The 21575-nt window shown below is 41.0% G+C and overlaps 1 protein-coding gene across 1 annotated transcript in view; it reads left to right on the forward strand.

The window, feature by feature from the left end:
• The first annotated feature begins 712 nt into the window (after positions 1-712).
• The window catches only part of LOC117541250 (cysteine-rich protein 2-like), a 31061-nt gene continuing 10198 nt past the window's right edge, over positions 713-21575 (forward strand). The window contains exons 1-3 of the mRNA XM_034208424.1: positions 713-939; positions 16260-16354; positions 21363-21420. Coding sequence (XP_034064315.1) covers positions 897-939; positions 16260-16354; positions 21363-21420 — 196 coding nt within the window. The 5' untranslated portion in view covers positions 713-896. The remainder of the gene's footprint in view (positions 940-16259; positions 16355-21362; positions 21421-21575) is intronic.

Raw genomic sequence — 21575 nt, forward strand, 5'->3', positions numbered from 1 at the left:
CAGATATGCAGTTTGTCAATCTGCCATTAACAGGAAAAAATTATCATAATTTCCACTGGCTATTGGGATGCAGTCCACACTCTGCATGGTTTTAATAACGATATGATCAAATATTATGTAATTTCATGGTCCAATATGTCCAAGGTATATCCTGATAGGAAGTAGTATTTCCCAATTGTATATATACTTCATGCTACAGTACATATTACAAGTAAAACAAATAATATATATATTTATGCAGTTTTAAACAATGCAATGTTTACCCCACACGCTTGGCAGGAATATTAATTATTATAAATATTAAGTGTAGGGCTGGCATAAATAATCATCAGTTAATCTGAAAGCATTTAAATGCAGCTTTTAAAACCAGGAAAATCTAAATATTTTCTATATAACAACATCAGAAATCTAAGACGATATCTAATCTCATATCTCGATATCAATTTATTACCCAGCCATGCAATTTACTTTAGTTTTTACTTAATACAAACTAAATATAGACTCAATGTTTTTTCCCACCTAAAGGTAGAATAACACATGTCATAAAGAACAGTGATGTCATCATGAATCAACAATAGCAGTAGTAAACAGTTAATTAGATATTTAGGATTTTCTATCTGCTGTATTTGAGAATGAAAACGGCATGATGTCATTATGGGGGCGTGGCAACAACAATCAGAGGGAGGATGTGAGCTCAGTCCCTCTCATTCTCAATCTCCACCATCCACCATCCTCTGAGGTGTGTCTGCTGACAGAGAGACATACAGACAGACAGACAGACAGACAGACACACACACACACACACATACAGAGACACACACAGACACACATACAGACACACAGGTCGCCGGTGCACCGACAGAAAGAGCGTCTTCTTCTCTTTGTCCACCCGGAACATGGCGTCAAAATGTCCAAAATGCGACAAGACGGTGTATTTCGGTGAGTGCATGTTTTATCTGTCCCCGCCCCAGCCTCGGGGTTATTATCACAGCAGAAGGCTTTCACCAATACCTTCCGTTATTCTAAAATTCCTCATATTTCTTGAGGCATAACACGTGTTTACGGTGAGAGTTGATTTGTTATAAGCCATTCAGCTACAGTAATTATATTCAGTGTGATCTGAGGTGACGTGCAGACAATGACAACACAATGGTTTTCATGTTTTATTATTTTATATCTGTAAAAACCTGTTTACCCCAGCATCCACATATCATAACCTTTGCTAAATTATTTTTGCAGACATATTGTCATTACAGATGCGGCTTGGTCACATCGACCAAGCCCCATTAATTATGGTGAAGCCACCTATGTTATATACTAAAGTATTTAAAATTGAATAAGTTATCCTATTAATATCCAGTTAATTATTAATATTTGTACATTCTTAATATTTGTAAATTAAATGTAATGTGGATCTTTGTTCTCGAGTATTTCAGGTTTCATATTGAAATGTAAGGTTTCCTTTAGGTGTGGTGCATCATGGCAAACAACGTTATGTATAAGTATGTTTTTGGTAATTCCACAAAACCAAATGTTTAAAAAGGACAGCTACCATGATATTAATGGTAAAACAAAGTGGACAAAACTATATCATTTTAATCGCAAGCTTCATATTGTCACATAACATTTTATATACTCCATTTCAAATGTATATGTGTGGGCTTTTGTCTCTGTTACCTCTAAAGGTTCATTATAGGGATATTATGACAGGCTTTGAAAAATATGACACTGGATGTATCATTTACTTTAGATTAAAGAGGACATATTCTGCTGATGTCCAGGTGTATATCAGTATGTAGTGTCTCTACTTTAAAGAGTCCTCTCCTGCTGATGTTCAGGTGTATATCAGTATGTAGTGTCTCTACTTTAAAGAGTCCTCTCCTGCTGATGTTCAGGTGTATATCAGTATGTAGTGTCTCTACTTTAAAGAGTCCTCTCCTGCTGATGTTCAGGTGTATATCAGTATGTAGTGTCTCTACTTTAAAGACTCCTCTCCTGCTGATGTTCAGGTGTATATCAGTATGTAGTGTCTCTACTTTAAAGAGTCCTCTCCTGCTGATGTTCAGGTGTATATCCGTATGTAGTGTCTCTACTTTAAAGAGTCCTCTCCCGCTGATGTTCAGGTGTATATCTATGTAGTATATCTACTTTAAAGAGTCCTCTCCTGCTGATGTTCAGGTGTATATCAGTATGTAGTGTCTCTACCTTAAAGAGTCCTCTCCTGCTGATGTTCAGGTGTATATCAGTATGTAGTGTCTCTACTTTAAAGAGTCCTCTCCTGCTGATGTTCAGGTGTATATCAGTATGTAGTGTCTCTAATTTAAAGAGTCCTCTCCTGCTGATGTTCAGGTGTATATCAGTATGTAGTGTCTCTACTTTAAAGAGTCCTCTCCTGCTGATGTTCAGGTGTATATCAGTATGTAGTGTATCTACTTTAAAGAGTCCTCTCTTGCTGATGTTCAGGTGTATATCAGTATGTAGTGTCTCTACTTTAAAGAGTCCTCTCCTGCTGATGTTCAGGTGTATATCAGTATTTAGTGTCTCTACTTTAAAGAGTCCTCTCCTGCTGATGTTCAGGTGTATATCAGTATGTAGTGTCTCTACTTTAAAGAGTCCTCTCCTGCTGATGTTCAGGTGTATATCAGTATGTGGTGTCTCTACTTTAAAGAGTCATCTCCTGCTGATGTTCAGGTGTATATCAGTATGTAGTGTCTCTACTTTAAAGAGTCCTCTCCTGCTGATGTTCAGGTGTATATCAGTATGTAGTGTCTCTACTTTAAAGAGTCCTCTCCTGCTGATGTTCAGGTGTATATCAGTATGTGGTGTCTCTACTTTAAAGAGTCCTCTCCTGCTGATGTTCAGCTGTATATCAGTATGTAGTGTCTCTACTTTAAAGAGTCCTCTCCTGCTGATGTTCAGGTGTATATCAGTATGTAGTGTCTCTACCTTAAAGAGTCCTCTCCTGCTGATGTTCAGGTGTATATCAGTATGTAGTGTCTCTACTTTAAAGAGTCCTCTCCTGCTGATGTTCAGGTGTATATCAGTATGTAGTGTCTCTAATTTAAAGAGTCCTCTCCTGCTGATGTTCAGGTGTATATCAGTATGTAGTGTATCTACTTTAAAGAGTCCTCTCTTGCTGATGTTCAGGTGTATATCAGTATGTAGTGTCTCTACTTTAAAGAGTCCTCTCCTGCTGATGTTCAGGTGTATATCAGTATTTAGTGTCTCTACTTTAAAGAGTCCTCTCCTGCTGATGTTCAGGTGTATATCAGTATGTAGTGTCTCTAATTTAAAGAGTCCTCTCCTGCTGATGTTCAGGTGTATATCAGTATGTAGTGTATCTACTTTAAAGAGTCCTCTCTTGCTGATGTTCAGGTGTATATCAGTATGTAGTGTCTCTACTTTAAAGAGTCCTCTCCTGCTGATGTTCAGGTGTATATCAGTATTTAGTGTCTCTACTTTAAAGAGTCCTCTCCTGCTGATGTTCAGGTGTATATCAGTATGTAGTGTCTCTACTTTAAAGAGTCCTCTCCTGCTGATGTTCAGGTGTATATCAGTATGTGGTGTCTCTACTTTAAAGAGTCATCTCCTGCTGATGTTCAGGTGTATATCAGTATGTAGTGTCTCTACTTTAAAGAGTCCTCTCCTGCTGATGTTCACGTGTATATCAGTATGTAGTGTCTCTACTTTAAAGAGTCCTCTCCTGCTGATGTTCAGGTGTATATCAGTATGTGGTGTCTCTACTTTAAAGAGTCCTCTCCTGCTGATGTTCAGCTGTATATCAGTATGTAGTGTCTCTACTTTAAAGAGTCCTCTCCTGCTGATGTTCAGGTGTATATCAGTATGTAGTGTCTCTACTTTAAAGAGTTCTCTCCTGCTGATGTTCAGGTGTATATCAGTATGTAGTGTCTCTTCTTTAAAGAGTCCTCTACTGCTGATGTTCAGGTGTATATCAGTGTGTAGTGTCTCTACTTTAAAGAGTCCTTTCCTGCTGATGTTCAGGTGTATATCAATATGGAGTGTCTCTACTTTAAAGAGTCCTCTCCTGCTGATGTTCAGGTGTATATCAGTATGTAGTGTCTCTACTTTAAAGAGTCCTCTCCTGCTGATGTTCAGGTGTATATCAGTATGTAGTGTCTCTACTTTAAAGAGTCCTCTCCTGCTGATGTTCAGGTGTATATCAGTATGTAGTGTCTCTACTTTAAAGAGTCCTCTCCTGCTGATGTTCAGGTGTATATCAGTAGGTAGTGTCTCCATGTTTTAATGTTCAAAAAGCTCTTTATTGTTCTCATACTGCCTGTGCTGCAGCACCTCTTTTCACCCTCTGTCTGAAACCAGAGCCCAGTCTGCTCTGATTGGTTAGCTGGCCGGCTCTGTTGTGATTGGTCACCCGCTTAAAGATGTCCAGCCCCCTTAACCTATCACGTACAATGTGTTGGAGCGATAGCCAACAGGAACGCGAGTGTTACATAGTGATGTCAGTATGTACTGGAAGTAAACAAAGGAGGCGTTTCAGACAGGGAGGATCACAGGGTATTGTAGCCTTTGAAGACCATTTACATGCACTAAAACCTTTAGAACACACTACAGTAAAGAGACAACCCCAAAAAGCATATAGCGCCTCCTTAAAATTGAGTTTTAATTTGTTTATTTTTGGCTTCCTTTCTCTATCCTTCCCCGAGATGTATGTGTTGTATAAATGAAAGCTGGATGTACACTTGGATTGAAATAAATGCGAATCACAAATTATTTTATGAACACTGACAACTTTGAAGCCCACAATCTAAAAATAGACCAAATATCTGAGCTTAAAATGTACAACACCGCTATAAATCCCCCATGCTGCTCCAAAACAATAACACACACTGCCAGAGGAAACATGTTTATTGTACGTGTACTGCAGAGTCTCAAGTAGGAAGGAGCATGTTCAGCTGAAGCTGCAGGGCGGGGTGTCTCCAGAGGAATAAAGAACAAAAAGAAAATCAAGTCATGCATGAGCAGTCAATCAATTATTTACACTGCCATGTGGTGTTGCTACATAATCAAAAGAAGCTGAAACCTGATGTATGGTAACTAAACTCACTCCTCAGTAACAGGATACACTATTACGGCTCTCATAGGAAGCAATGGAGCTGGTAAAAAGGTCACTCAGAGGAGGAGTTATTATGAAGAGCTGTCCGATAACACAGGTCACACCGTTAATGGCTCTCTGTTATCTTATCCGTAGTGAAGCAAGAATAGCTCAGCTGCGTCACAACCTGCCTCCATGTTTGAGTCTCAATCATCCATCTCCCGCTGAGGTATTTTATTAAGTTTCATCTGAGCTGGGAAATATAACTGAGGCCTTTGAGACTAGACTGCAGATTATTACAAAAGCAGGTTATTAGATCAGGATGTAGCCGCCTTCTCCCCTGCGAGATGGAGTTCATGACTTAATGAGCTGTTCATGAGCACTCATGAACAGCTCATAATATGTTCACTTGTCATGTTCATGAACCAAAATTCTTAAAATGCTCATGAACCATTTTAAAGAGCAGTTCATGAAATTTTTATGAACATTGTTCATTCATATAAAGTTCCTGTTTTGCTCATGACAGACTTTTATGAGCAATTTATGAACTTTTCATGAACCAGCCAATCACAAAATTATAGTTAAAACCCCAAAAAGTTTGCATGAGCATTTCATGAACTTTTCATGACTATGAGCATTTCATGAATTTTGGATGATTGTGGCAAGTTCATTCAGAGCATTTTATGAACTTTTGATGATCAGTGTGATGATTTTAAAGACCTCTTGAATATTCATCTACTATTTGAACATTTCTTTATTTTCTAAAACTTTTAATCTTAAAACAAAACAATAGTGAATTTGAAACTGATTTGAATCATGTTAACTCATTCTGACTAGAAATTTAAATAAATTAAGATACACTGTATATGCATTATGATACAACATGTACATACAGTACATGGATACATGGAATAAATAAATACATATTCTAATCAGGTACATAGTGTAAGGGAAACTTCTGTGTAGCAATGCAGTGGGAGTCACCGACTCAGGAAAGAAACACAGGTAGAGCAGGAGCTTTGATGTCAAACACTGATGGTTTATTTGGAGTTTCGGCCGGAAGATTCACATCACAAGTCACAACAGCCACGGTGAGACTGCACGGTAGAGTTGCCACGTCAATTCTGGAGCGCCTCTTGTTAGCCCATTTAACTGGTTTCACAGAGAGTAATCAACATATTTTGATAAGATAGCTTAGACAGTTGGGCACACTGAGTTACTTGCGTCCGTCACTTATGGCCTCGAAGATTTCATACTTTGGAGTTACACAAACAACAAAGAAGGAAATGTCCCAGTGCACCCACAACAACAGACCATCTGTGACCTAGGGTTGCCCGGTCACAGAATGGGAACAATAACATTATGGCTGAAGCAGCCTATCTCCTTAAAGGAGATAACAGACGTCAGGGTTGGTCATGTACGTCATCTCTAGGAGTCTAGGACAATTATTTCCCTAACACTTAGAGAACATTACAATTACACTGTTGCATACATGTGTACACATGAAATAATCTTTAAGTTGAGAATTCACCCCACACACATAATTGGCTGGACAATGTTTATGGTCAGGTTCCACACTGTTGGCTACAACACAATTGTCCCACAGTTGAGGAAATGCTTCTTATTTGAAAACAGAGCGTCCATACAGGTTTGGAATCTGAGCGACAAATACATGTCTTGTACCTGTATCAATATATAACAGTTTTTCTCTGATGCTATTTACAGACACAACATCTGTTGTGACCTCATGTTCCGCCTTCTTGATCAACACAAGATGGTTGCCTGTATACTGCAGCATTGAAGGGCGGTTTGTATCCCTTTCCATCAATGAAATGAATGCAAAAATGCATTTCGCCTCTGAATTCAGAATGACATATTTCACTGACGCCAACCTGCCATCATCAAGCACGGCAACATGACAGACGCGCCGCCTCATTCGAGGGTACTCCTCCGAATAAAGTTTCTGGTGTTCTAACTTCACTCGGAGTGCTTTCCGCAAGACAGCGGACGTTGATGCTCCAGTCTTCACCAACAGTTCACTGCTAGCAGACATTGGTTTCAGTGCACGTGCAGTGCCACAGTTGGCCTGAACCATGTTCACCTTTGACCAGTTTGTCCTGTCTGTGATGGTACCACCTTCTCTGTGGAGGACACCCTGGGTTTCTTTGAAGCGGATGACTTGCTTGGTGACATCCCCTGTGCCATGGACTGCTTGCAGGATCATGGCGTTGGCATCCTCGAAGCAAAAACAGCTCCATGCCCACAATGGTCCCCACTGCCTCACACACGAGATGCACACAAGCATTGTGGACATTGATTCCACATGAGCCGGCACCATAGCAGTCAGCGGCGTCTTTGTAGAAGATGTCCAGTAAAGTAGCTGCTATCTCCAAGCTTTAAGCTGTGATTTCATCCCCCAGAAGAATGTGAACAGCCTCAGACAGGTGAGCAAAGTGACAAAGGTATTTATCACCCAGTATGCCATACAGGCACGGCAAAAGCATAAAACAAAAGCCACATCTGGAACTCTGTTGCTTTGAAATGATTGTAGTGCAGTTCTAGGTCTCGTGGTAGTCGCTCAATGAAATCTGGTGGCTGTATATGCTGCAGCCTCTTTGAGATTTCCTTCAGTTTCTTGCCAACAAAGTATGGCTGCCCACTTTCCGTCGGAGAGAACCATTTGTTCGTCACAGTTTTTGTCACCCCAAGAAGAATGCCGTGCATGTATTCTGGCACAACGCCATGCACAAGGTCGAACTGTTGCAATTCTGACAAGCCTGAGACACCTTTGAAACCCTGTACTCGTTTCTTTGGTGTTGCAGTGTGCATGGCTGCTAGGACGTCTTCAGTCTCGTAGCATATCGTTGGTTTGCTTCTCTGTAGGGGTAAGGACCGGGCATGGCCTTTGCCCTGCCTAACCACAAGTCCCGGTTCCTTACATGTGATGCATGCGTCCGCTCCATTGAACAATGTCATGTTCATGATGCCTGCTTTGGCTGGCAGATCTAGTGTTGCACCAGGACAGCCAGCTTTGCAGTCACTGTCTGATCATCGACCACAAACTGAAAGCCAGTGGTGTACAGTTTGTTCATCTCTTTGGTGAATGCCCCCATGAACTGTTCAAATGGTGGTTTCCCTCTTCCCTGCCAGATGCCTGCAAGCACAATATTTTGTCTTGCAAACCGCCTCTGTGGTTCCAGTTCATTGATAGTCAAGAAGATTGACCACAGTTCAACTCTTGATGACTGGTACGGGTTCAGCCCATCTGTGTTCGCTATCACTGTGATGTTTGCAATTTCCTGGACCAGACAGAAATCCACCATCTTCGAAGAGTTTGTTGATAGCAGGAGCCGTCCGTTACATCAGTGGTTCTCAACTGGTTAGTCGCGACCCCGTTTCAAGTGGGTCGCGGACCCGTTTCAAGTGGGTCGCGGATGTGTGAGTGAAGTAAAACAAATTGGAAAAGAAAAAATTTGGAAATGTTTTTTTTTTTTTTTGGGGAAAAAGTCAAACTTTTATTTTGAAGGCCCGATTTTCCAACGCTGTGCATGCAGTTGACGTTGGACTGGAAGTAACGGAGACCATAAACGGTTTTGAAAACTTCTGTCACGTAGTGATCATTCTCTCAATAAAATATCTTTGCTGATGTTTTTTCGAGTCTTCTGGCCAATCAGAATCAAGATTGTTGCCGGAAGTCCCCACGGAGAATAACTTTGCGGTAGAACTCTTCTTTATACATCCATGGTTACAACTTCAGATAAAAATTAACACATAATGAAATATGACTCCCTGTCTGATGACTGACAGGTCACAGAACAATGGGAGCTATCTACCCTTACCCACAATTTAAAGTAAGTCACACAGACTCTCTCCTCTTGACTCTTCTCGCAGCAAGATGTCAGAACAAAGTGAAAAACAAACAATGGCATCAAATATTATTAATATGTCGGGTAGTAATAGATTTATTTATTTTCTTCTCAGTGTACCAGAATGCATAGTTTATGTTAGTATTTCTAAAAATCTCCTGGGAGAGAATCCCCCAGACCCCCTGCTGGGGTTGGGTTTTCAGCATGCGTGCCTTTTTATGTAGTTCAGCTTTGATTCCATCAACTCATTAAACCTTTTTTAAAGCATACTTTAGTTCTGTGAAGGGATATATGCACTGTACTTCACTTTTATTAATATTGTATGCTGAAAAGCGTATATATTACAGCACGATATTTTGTTGAATAGATTTGAGTGCTTCAAAAATGTTGGGTCGCAATGTATTGACCAAGTAAAAAGTGGGTCCCGAGGCCTGACCAGTTGAGAACCACTGTTTTAGACTGACTCTAGTCGATTTTGACTTAGGCCTAGTCTAAATGTACTGTACATCTAACTGACAGAAACTGTGACTTACTTTGGTTGTGTGCAGTTTCAAGGTGCTTGGAGATATTCTGCTTTGTCGCGAGGTGCCTGGCACAAAAATCGTATCTGTATTTTGTCTTGCCATCGTTGTCGTTAATCACCTCAAAGTTAGAGGATTTTCCCCCAGTGTCACGGTGAGCAGTCAATTCAGCCATCAGTCAGTCAGTGCTGCTTTATTATTTTTGATACATAACCGACCAAAACCCTTGAAAACAAGCAATCAACAACACAGTCACAGACACAGATAAACTGTTGCGGAAGTTGCTGCGCATGCAGTGCCAGTTCAATGAGAAACGAGAGCTCTGATTGGTTGGCAGTAATTTTCCCGCGAAATGTAATAGAACGACACTTGTGATTGGCCCCCACATTAACTGGCGCCAACCGTCATCTTTAGACTTTACAGTCAGTCAGCACTAGTCTTCACACTTGAAGTCCGCTTTTGTTGCCTTTGTCAATATTTACTCAACCGTTACGATGTCGATGCCGGTGGCTTGTCCGTGGGGGATCTTCGAGTGGTGTGAGGAGGGCGGCAATTACAATGTCTACAAGTTGTCCGAGATAAAGGAGCCACGAAAGGCCTTCAACGAGTACAAATTGGGAGAGGTGGTCTCGGCCACATTCAACCGCGGAAAGAGAGCTTTTCCGGCCAAAATCCAGGGAATTTCTGGTGAGTCTGCTGTTTATTAAATTACAGTACAACTCAGCTGTACTACATTGACATTGATGATTGGGCCCATTTTGGGGGTAACTGTCATGACTGTTTGTTTGTTTGTTATACGTCTCGCACTGGTCCTACACCAGTACTGACTACAGCATAGCCAACAGCTAGGTCGCTCATCACCCAGACCAGGCCCCTGGCGGATGCAACCTCGAGGTCATCCCCCAAGTATGGGTGGAAAGGGGAGGCACTGTTAACCTCTTAAGCCCGAGGGTCCCCCCAGTGGACCCCTCCCACCGTTCTTTTACGAGACTATGTCTCAAGGCTTCTTAACATTTATGAAACTATTAATGTTCCATACCCTTTTAACGGTAAGAAACTCAGCTAACTGACAATATGAACCATGTTTAGCTAAAAGAAACACAAGAGTAATACCAAGCCTTTGAATTAGCATGGAGCGAAAAAATCCAATGTCTTGTGTCACGTAGACATTTTTACTGATAATCCATCATCATATTTATGCCAATATACTGGGTATAACGTTTTTGCCGTACAGGCTTGTACTTTCAGATATGATTCGTTTGCTTCTCTATTACGTCCGCAATGGTAATGTTTACGTGGATTTGGGAACTGCCCATCGATTCTATTGGATGTAATGGTTAAGAAAAAGGTGTAAATCACCCAAATCGACCAATGGGTTCCAGAGATATGGTCCTGCGTAAAATATAAAGAATGCCAGCCAGCATAAGCACCTTACGCAGCAGACTTTACTTATTGTTTACTACGTAAGGAAGCAGGAATTGCAGGACCCAGAGCGCACGGAGCACAGAGCGGACAGCAGATAACGGAATTGCAGTTGTATTGCTTAAGGGGACACAGTCACATTGGATATTAACCTATGGATTAACTACATCATCGTTGTTATCGTTGTAATGCCATTGAAGACCAGTTTAGACCAGACAAAGAGGAAGGTAAGCCATGTTAGCCTAGCGCATGTTAGTACCTAGCGCCATTTGTTTTGATGTACGTTTTTGTTGATAACGTCGCAAGTTTGTATCTTTCAGTGTTGAGGTGGGCACCGTTCTGTGTCTTTACGATCATAAACGATGTGTTGGATGTGCAGCCAGGATAAGTTTATTTCACACACAATGACATCACGAGCTACCCACAATGCAACACGCGCCATATATATATATATATAAATATGCCATTTTCCTGGAGGTGCAAATATCCTGGAAGTGCAAATATAAACAGCTAGCTAACGTAGCCAGGCAGAGCGCACTAGGTTTTTTTTCTGGATTAACGACAGAAGAAATCGCTGCATGTCTTCGTATTACATCTCTGAACTTGAGGGGTGTGCTCTAGGTCGTTACCAGCGTAAACTAGAGCTGTGTGGGTTGTCCGATTGCCCTTACAGACTGCCTGCAGATGTATGGAAAAACGACCCTCGAAAGTGGCCTTCGTCGATTTTGGCTGCATCTACGTCTAATTTCTGGAAACACCAGGTGAATACCCCACTTGTCACAATAATATTATCATGCCAATGCATATATGTGGTATTTTAGAGTTGACTATATTGATGAAGGCAATAGACTATGATATTCAGTACAGGAAGCTTAGCAACACCTAGACGGTGTACGGCTGCCTGCTTGCACCTCGCGGTAAAACGGCGGATACCGGAAGTACGGTGTCGCCCTCGGCCCCAATACCCGTATGTGTGTGTGAAAGAATAAGGGAGCTAGGAGTGATTTTCGGTGCAGTAATAGGTTAGCATTTTTCGCTCGGGGCTAATTCAGAGGCTCACTGTTAGCATTGTGTGTTTTTATTTGTAAAAAAAATGAAAAAGATCAGTTAAATTAGTTTTTCCCCGTTATATGGATATAAAATATTCATAGTTTATTAAATATGAATGTTCCTTAGACGTTGTTTCCTGCAAATGACGCGATTTCGGCCCCGGAACCGGGTCCGTGGGGCCTCAGAGGATAACAGAGTATGGTTTTTTTTTTTTGTTTTTTTTTTTCACAACAGTTGTATTTGGATGGAATGAATACCTATAGTGATAATTCAAAGTAATAAAATGATTTTTACAGTGAAAAAAGTCAAATGGAACTGATGGTTCCCAAATTACCCAGAGGTGAGTCCGCCTGGACTTTATTTTTCTAAATCTCTCTAAAAAGGTCAAATTTCACTTGTTTTGCATCAATCTTGATACAGGGTACTTATTATATGTTATAGTTTGGATTCCTAAAGCTTTTAGTCTACTAACCCATCATTCAAGGGTGGTTTTCACTATAAGTAATGGTTTTTTTTAGGCAGACATTAGAATGTACATGTTTTTACTATGTTCCATCTGAATTGACTTAAAAACATCTATATTGATTCTGACACATCTATATCCAACTCACAGATGTAACCTTGCTTTGAGAGAAAATATTATTAATGTACCCCTTTTATAAGTGAAGATATAGTCTTTGTTGTGTTAGTGGCATTTTCGAGCCTGAAACCTGAAAAACAGGCTCAGGGCTTAAGAGGTTAAGTGTACTGGTGATATTATTGAGTATCTCTACTCTCTAAATGTTGTTTCAAATTCCGGTCACATTCCTGTCCTACTACCAACAAAATAGAAAAGATTTACAGTAGACTTGTAACAGCAGTATTTATCTACACAAAAGTAATACACTTACATGAACATGTGCTGTGGGATGTGTAGTTCTGTAGACTAGAATAGACTACCACAGACTTTGGCACAGTCACTGTACTTTCATCTGCATGGACTGAGACAGACTGACTGGCCATTTTCATTTAAAATAAATGAATCCACATTTTTATTTATTGCAGAAAATAAGGCACAGCTTGAGCAGGACTACCTGGAGGGTTGTCAGCATGTGCCAGCAACTCACAGCGACAGTGAGACAGACTCAGAGGCAGAGGCCTGTCGAGTGGCATCAGCCTACAGCCAAGGCCACCAGCTCCAAGACTGCCAAAGACGGGTCCCTGGCTGATCACGACAGGTGTGTAAGAATTTACTCCGTTTAACCCTTTACATACATTTCTTTAAAAAATCCTGTGGTAACTAGCATTTTAATTAGGATTTTAATTAGGCTATGATGGACGAACATTCTTAAAAAAAAATTGGGGGAAAACTAATTTAAGCGTTTCCTTTGAGAGTACTCTAGAGTGAAATTGCCCCTTAACTGCCCTTATCATGTGTTAATATTATAATATAATTTGTTGTTGTTGAATTGTTAAACTAATTATGCCAAAGGAACTCTACTCTTCAAAATGTGGCTATTACATTTTATTTTTTACTATCTTTACAGGAAAAGGATACACCAGCTGGAGGAGAGGGTGAAGGCGATAGAGAAGTCCTACAAGAGCCTGAAGAAGAGGATGCGCACATTGGAGGATGGTGGCGCTCCTGCCAAACAGCCCGCAGCCCGTCGATGCAGCGCCAGCAGAGGAGATGTGCAATGGGCAGACCATCACGTCACTGGAGGCCAGTGTCTCCCATTTGGCTGCGGGGGAGAAGGACCTGCTGGAGGTTGTCAAGATCATGGCCCTGAAGGTTTTCAGCGCAGATGAACTCCGCACCCACTCGCTGACGGGGAAGAAGACCTGCAAGGTGACGCCCGGTGACCCGAGACCTGCCCTCGACCAGGCTCGCTTCCAGCAGCTGGAGCAGCAGGTCAGGAAGAGGTGTGGGGTCTCCCACAGCAGCTTCATGGGGAAGGTACAAAACCTTCAAAAGGCACTGAGGAAGAAACCTGCCAGTGAGTGAACACTGAGGAGGGTGGTCCGAGTCTCCAGACTCGCCCCACTCAGTTGCCGGTCCGAACTTCGGGACCCAACTGGGTACAACGTTAGCGTCTGGAGACACCGACTGCCAGTGACTGTGACAGTGAACCTGCCAGTGAGTGAACACCGGGCGGCGGGCAGCTGAGTGTCAAGAACTGTGTTTCAAATAGTGATGGGATTAATTGTAGTGCTCCACCTGTATACATGTTTGTTTGTTTGTTAATTACATAGTGGTGAGTAAAGTTCCATTGTGATTGACATAATTGTTGTTTTCTATGGTTGCCAATTGACCCACAGTCAATGGTCATAGCCAGCCATTGAATTATATTCAGTGACTGGGTATGAATTGTTCATGAACCATGGTTAATTCATGAACAATTCTTGAAATGTTCTTGGGTGAATACTGAATATCCCTACATACTCACTGAAAACTCCATTTCATGAATTGTTCATGAACCTGCCTAAACCATATTCCATGAATTGTTCATGAACCATTCCAGCACAGGAGTTTCATGAGTAGTTCATGAACTGCCCTAGTGCCATTTAATGTGCAAATTTCATGAACAGTTCATCAACTTTGTTATGAGCTGTTTATGAGCTGTTCATGAATATGGTTCACTGATATTCCATGAACTTTTCATGACAAGTTCATGAACAGTTCACTATCATCTCACATGTTTCATCAAGGACAGTGTCCTTGATGAAACATGTGTGTAATATGTAATATGTAGGCGACTGTAGGTCTGAGTTGTTTTATAGGGTTGTCACTGTTTGGACGTACGGTGCGGTCCACACGGCAGCGTTGCGTTGAAGCTTGCCGGTGGGCGTGTCCGGCGTGCGACCAATCACATTAATCTCCCGCCCCAGACACACAAGCACGCAGTTTGATTGGCTAGAGCCTGTACTGGCATATGATTTGATTGGCTGGTGCTTCCGTCGACGCTTGAAAAGTTGAACTGTTCTCAACTTTCGAAGCGACGGAACCACCAATGCGGTTCGGCCAAAGCGTGACATCACCCCATTCAAAGTGAATGGGAAGCGTCTCCGTTGGAGCTGCCGTGTGGACTCACCGTTATACCTTCCAAAAGTCATGCACTCATCCATAAATAACACATCTAATGGAGAGCCAGGTCAAATGTGTGTTGTGGTTTATTTAGTGAACTGAAATACTTCGATATGGGTGGAAACATCATTGTTTTTGAATATTGTCACATTGTGATGGGCATTCCCCCCCCCTCTTTTTATGTTATATACTGGCATAAGTATAAAAAATAATCAATATTTGTACCTAAAATGCTTTTTGAGGTTTTCCTTTTCTGTCGTCTGTTTATTTTGTGTTGCTTTATTCTGTTTTGAGGGGAGGCAGGCAAGAAGGAGTAAAACACAAGTATCTGCAAACAATTTAATAATCACTAAACAAATAATTGAAGAAACTTTATTCTAAATAACAATAATACTAATAAGCTTTATTTATATAGCACCTTTCATCCAAGATGCAGCTCAACATGCTTTATAGATACAACATAAAGATGGAAGAACATCATTTAAAAACAAATCATAAACAATAGAGATGTTGCTCTTAAATATCATTCTTTTAAAGAAATACAGAGAAAATGTAAGTGTTGTTTGGTCAGTAGTTCGAGTAGATAGAGCGTGGCATTATAAGAGCACACTGCTGTACATTTTACACACACATACACACACACACACACCCCTCAGTGGCAGCCTGGAGTGTGAACAGGAAGTGTCTCGTTGTATCAGTCTTTGAGGCTGTTCCCTCCTAAAGAACGCAGGTCCCAGCGTCTTTTCTAAAACAACCAAAAGATAAATGACTTTCAGAATAATACTGGATTATAATGATGCTTTAGGATTCCATGTTTCGTCTTTTCTTAAGCAAGAATCATGCAAACATTTTATTTTCCCTGCTGAAGTCACATTACCATGTGATGCTCTTACTCTAATTACTATATTTAATGCTGAGTAACTTTCAAATGCATTTATCCAACGTTTTGAGACAGGTGCACCATTTTAAAATAAGATATATAGATATCTATACAACCATAAGAAGTTGAAAGGGGAAACAAAGTATTATCTTAGTATCTATCTTTGAATTATTTTACCTAAAAGTGAATTTAATCCTCATGCAGAATGACCCATTTCAGGATAATAATAATCCATTAATATGTTATTAGTACGATCTATCGGGGTGGTGGTGGCGAGTGAGATCTTATATGGACCTTCATATCCGTTTCGAAAGGCGTGATGTCCCATAAACACCATAACTGGTTGATGTAAATTCTTCTTCTTCCTCTTCCTCTTCCTCTGCAGCGGAGAAGGTGTCGTCTTTAGGGAAAGACTGGCACAAGTTCTGTCTGAAGTGTGAGCGCTGCAACAAGACGCTGAATCCTGGAGGCCACGCTGAGGTAAGGGACAGGAAGTGACAGTTACATTTGAAGGGGTATATTTTTAATTTTTAGATGTTGCATGATGATGCTAATCTAGCGGGGACACTCGTGAAATATATCCACAGCCTGAAGAAAAGGATCTGCATAGAAATGCTCCTAAAATATGAAGATGGCGCCGGTGATGACGGCTTTGCCGTGTCTTGGGCTACTTTAGTTCCGTGTTTGTTTTCTTTTCGTCGAGTGCTTCTCCTTGCACTATTTCTATTCTATTTTATTTGTATTTACTTGCACTATTTTATCTGTTTTATGGTTGTTGCACTCATGGAGGAGCCTGAGACTAAGATTTTCATTGTCATATCTACACTGTAGCTAAGCACGAATGACAATAAAAGCCTTGAATCTTGAAAAAGTCCTAAATGAATCATCTGAGTTAAACCGGCCGTGCTGTGACAGGCTGTAGCAGTTTTCAAACAACTCGGTATGACTGTGCAACCGAAGCAGAGATATGACTAATTTTGGCCGTTAACCAAAAGAGAGAGTGAGATTTGAGGTTGCCTTGTGGTTCAACTTTCACTCTATGACTTTTCTAAACCACTAGGAAGCTTGCAGGGAAGTCATTACGGTGACTGTCTCGCCACAAACTAACCACGCGCTTCCTGTCGAGGTCTCTGAGGTCAAAGGCAACGCGTCTGATGATCTGCTCACATTTGCATATCTCTATCTCGGGTGCAGATCGACCGCCGATACCAGCGCTTCAGTGGATTCGAGTTCAGAATATTTGTGGTGTGAGCTTTTACATTTAGGGCAGTACAAAACAAGCAGGCACTTTTATCTTAGTAGTGTATATGCATTTATCTAGTTTGTTGCTGTGTTTTAGTGAGCGTTTAATAGGGCTGCACGATATTGGAAAAACTGACATTGCGATTTTTCCGCCCTGCGATATGAAAACATACAGGAATTGAAGAACAGACCGTTGTTTTCCCCGCAAACCATCCTTTCTTGAACGTTAAAGATACAATTGGTATTTTTTGTAACTATATTTAACCGGATGAAGGATTTTAGTCACGAACGTCTGGATCGTAAGTTATCAGAGCAACGAGCTGAGCTAGCTCGGTTAGCAGCGCCGAACTGGAGAAACACATGAAACCACTTTATTCAGTGTTTTGACCTTTTAATCACCGGGTCCGTTTGCTCTGGAGATTTGATTGTGATTGGTGGTTTGCTGTGCATGCAGAGCCTGCATGTCACTCACTCAAGTACCCTGACATGAGAGCCGCACAAGTTTTCTGTCACGGGATGGGGAAAAATAGGACCCAAATGCAGAGGAGGGAAGCAGGTTTCAAAATGGAACAAAAGGCGAGCTTTATTCACAAAAAGCTGAAAAAACAAGAATCTAAGAAAAGGCACGAGGTATAGCATCCAAAACAAAAAGGGACTGTGACCAGCATGAAGGGAGACATGAACGACAAAAAATGAACCAACAATGAACACAGGACGAGACAAGACTAAATACAGGGAGGGGTAATCACGAGACGAGAAACAGCCGGGCAGGGGAGGAGAAACACAAGGGCAACAGGTGACCACAATCAGACAATTAGACACACCAGGGAAACTAACGACAGGAGGACAGAACAGCAAAATAACCCCAAAACTAGACACACAAAAAACTCAAACCCTGACATTTTTCCTTTTGGAGCAAGCAGCAAAATAATTGTAACATGACGTGTTTGAGTTAATTTGCACTTCCTGAGGGTGCTTCGGAGAAACCGACTGAACAAGAAGCTGCTGGTGTCCTTCTACCGGGCGACCATCGAGAGCGTGCTGTCATACTCCATCTCCGGGTGGTATGCAGGATGCTCAGCTGCGGACAAGAAAGCCCTGCAGAGAGTGATCAGGATGGCAGAGAAAACCATCAGCTGCCCCCTGCCCTCTCTGGAACACATCTCCACCTCCCGCTGCCGCAGCAGAGCAAACTAAATTATAAAGGACAGCTCTCACCACCAGGTCACAGACTGTTCTCTCTCCTGCCTTCTGGGAGGAGAGACAGGAGCTTCAAGTCACGGACAAACAGACTCAAAAACAGTTTTCTACCCCTGGGCCGTCAGGCTGCTCAACCACCACACATAATGCAATAACTGTAACCATTCTCACACATACACACTTTTAATGCACTTTATATACTATTTTTATATCAATATTTGTAACTATTTATTCTCCCGTATGATTGTCTGTCCTATTGCCGTGTTTTTTAGTGTTATGTATTTGTTTGTATTTTTTGCACACCGGGACAGAGTTGCACTCTGAATCTCGTTATACTCTGTGTATAAATGACAATAAAAGGCTTTAACTTTTAACTTAACTTTAACTTTAACTTAATATCGCACGTCCTGAAAAAATGAAGAATTCTTTTTTTTTATTTTATTGTCACGTCCTGCGATGTGAATATCGCACATGCGCATATCGCAATTTGGGTGAAGTGTCTTTCCCAGGGACAACGACATGCTGACTGCAGTGGGGTTTGAACCTACCAACGCACTATCCACTGCGCCACACGCCTCCCTGTTCCCTGTGCTGATGCTGATATATGCTCATACTTCTTCTATCATTTCTATCCTTTAGTAGTTATTTCTACTGTTGATGGCAGATGCAGACAAACATTGCATTGCTTTCAAAATGTACACATTCAATGGAAATAAAAAAAGAAATAATATTTAAGTTAGGCTTCATGTAACATGCTGTGTTTAACTTTTGGTTTTATCAATAATTATATGTTTTTTATTCTAATACGATGCAACTGACACAAACCTAAAATCCCCCTGGCATTAATGATCACGATTGATTCATTGATTGATTATCTTTCCGAACAAAGCTGATTGATTCATCCTACTTCAACCAGACGATACTATTCCTGGGACAATCATGATTATTACTTTTATTTCTTTTTTCTAAAAACCTCACGATTTGTTTTTGCACTCACTTCATTAGCAGTTTGTGTCAGATGCTAATAAGCTTCATGTTATGGGCCTGTCACTTTATATTCTTTATCTGATCGTGCTGATGACGTGCGGGATACCATCGTGCATCTCTAAAAGTCAGATTAAGATTTGGTGTGGCGCAGAGTGGGTTGTGCGTATGTGTTTGGATGTAGGTGTTTGAGGGCCACAGGTTCAACCCCACTGCAGTCAGCATGTCGTTGTGTCCCTGAGACACTTCACCCTGTGGAGGGAACTTCTGTGTAGCAATGCAGTGGGAGTCACCGACTCATGAAGGAGACACGGGACGAGCAGGAGTTCTGCTGTCAAACACTAAGATTTAATACAAGCATCGGCCGGAGAAATTCACGTCACAAGTCACACAGTCAAAGGTTCTGACTGCACAGGTGGGTTGCCATGTGAAATCTGATCAGCCTTGCATCTTGGTAGACCTTTTAACTAGTTTACAGAGAGTCAAATCCACATATTGGGGATGGGCGTAAAGCATCTGCAGACACAGAAGATGTCTCTCACATCTGTGGAGTTTAGTGAGCCCCCTTGTGCCCACTGGTGTCAGGCCATAAACCCTAGTATCAACATACGACTGCATCAACACATTCCTTACGGGAGATTAGAAGCAGGGATGGTCGTAATGTCAACACACAAAATAAGGTTAAATGTCTAGGAGTAAAGACAAAATGAATCCCTAACCCCAAGTTGCTCCTGTGGGGATTGCCCACAGTATTGAGTATGTAAGTCGCTTTAGATAAAAGCGTTCTACATGTGATGTTGTCGATAATTTGTAACACATTTGCACGCCTCCTGTGAAAGACACTTAAAGCCCATCAGAACATGTCTGAATAAAGCCATCACAGTGCATTCACTTGGAGGACACTAAGTCTGAATGATGAGGGGCTGTTACTTCACAATGTTCCACTGTATCCCTAAAAGGGGTCGAACATGGGAGTCAAGCTGAGGACGATTTCCTGGCACAAGAGTTTCTATTAACACGTATTTTTCAAAGAGAGCATGCTGTCTTTTTGCAGGGAGCTGGCTTTGATGCAGAATAATAAAATGCACTTAGGGTAAACTGAGAAGAGAAGAGCGATGTTTATGTTTATCTAACAAAGAAGCTGTTAGCAGAGTGTCTTACAAACGTCTGTGAGTAAGTCTTTGTTATTGGGCCTTATGTGGATCCAAACATGCAGAACAAATGTGTTTAACTAAACTTTCCCACTCTGGGTGAGACACAGAACAAGTACTCAGATCTTTTGAGTAAAACTAGAATTACTTAATTGTAAAAGAAAAGATAATAATAATACATGTATTTAAAAATAAAATGCTCACCCTACATTAAAATATCTTGAATGAACCAAAACTAAAAGTACTTATTTTTTACAAATTCAGAATCATATATATTAAATTACTGGATTATGAATATGAATGCATTAATGTGTTCATCCAGCTCTAATTACAAGTCAATGTATATTTATTAGTTGGTTTACATTTTGTATCAGCTATACCTACCAGGTATTTCACTTCAGAAACACTTGTTGTTATATTCCATGGAATGCTCTTAACATCCCGATAGCAATGAATACATGAAATGCTTTGACAATAAATACATTAAAACATGTCATCTGTGGAAGCCGTGGCGCTGTAAAAAGCACGACCAATCATTGAGCCGGCTAAAGTAACTGGATGGCCTACCTGCCTGTCAGCCTTCCATCTGGGCACAAACTCATCTCGTGCCCTCATTGGTCATGTGCGCGTTCGTGTGTGTTGGGGGAGGGGCTCTGTGAGGAAGTATTTTCGGCTGCGTACTTTCAAATTCTAGCGCACTCGAGCTGGTTTCTCCATTCTTACCTACCCTACCTTTAATGTGAATTGTCAAGTAACTAATGTAGAGAATTACAAGTATAAAGGACTGAAAATATAAAAATACTCAGATAAAGTACAAGTACCTCAAATTGTAATTAAGTACAGTACTTTAGTAAAGGCACTTTATTACATTCTGGATGTGTCTGCTGACTTCCCCTTCTTGTTTTTTGCAGCACCATGGGACGCCTTATTGCCACAAGCCGTGCTACGCCGCCCTCTTTGGACCAAAAGGTGCCATTTCATCTTATTTATGTAAAAACATTGAGAAAAAAGGGTTCAATTTGCATAAAATGTAAAGAAAAAAGTAACCATTTAAACGCCACTAACACTCCGTAGACATTAAGATGGATACAGAAAGATAGATGGATAATTTGTTCATCCAAATT

Source organism: Gymnodraco acuticeps, unplaced genomic scaffold, assembly GCF_902827175.1.
Source record: "Gymnodraco acuticeps unplaced genomic scaffold, fGymAcu1.1, whole genome shotgun sequence".
Classification (NCBI taxonomy): Eukaryota; Metazoa; Chordata; class Actinopteri; order Perciformes; family Bathydraconidae; genus Gymnodraco; species Gymnodraco acuticeps.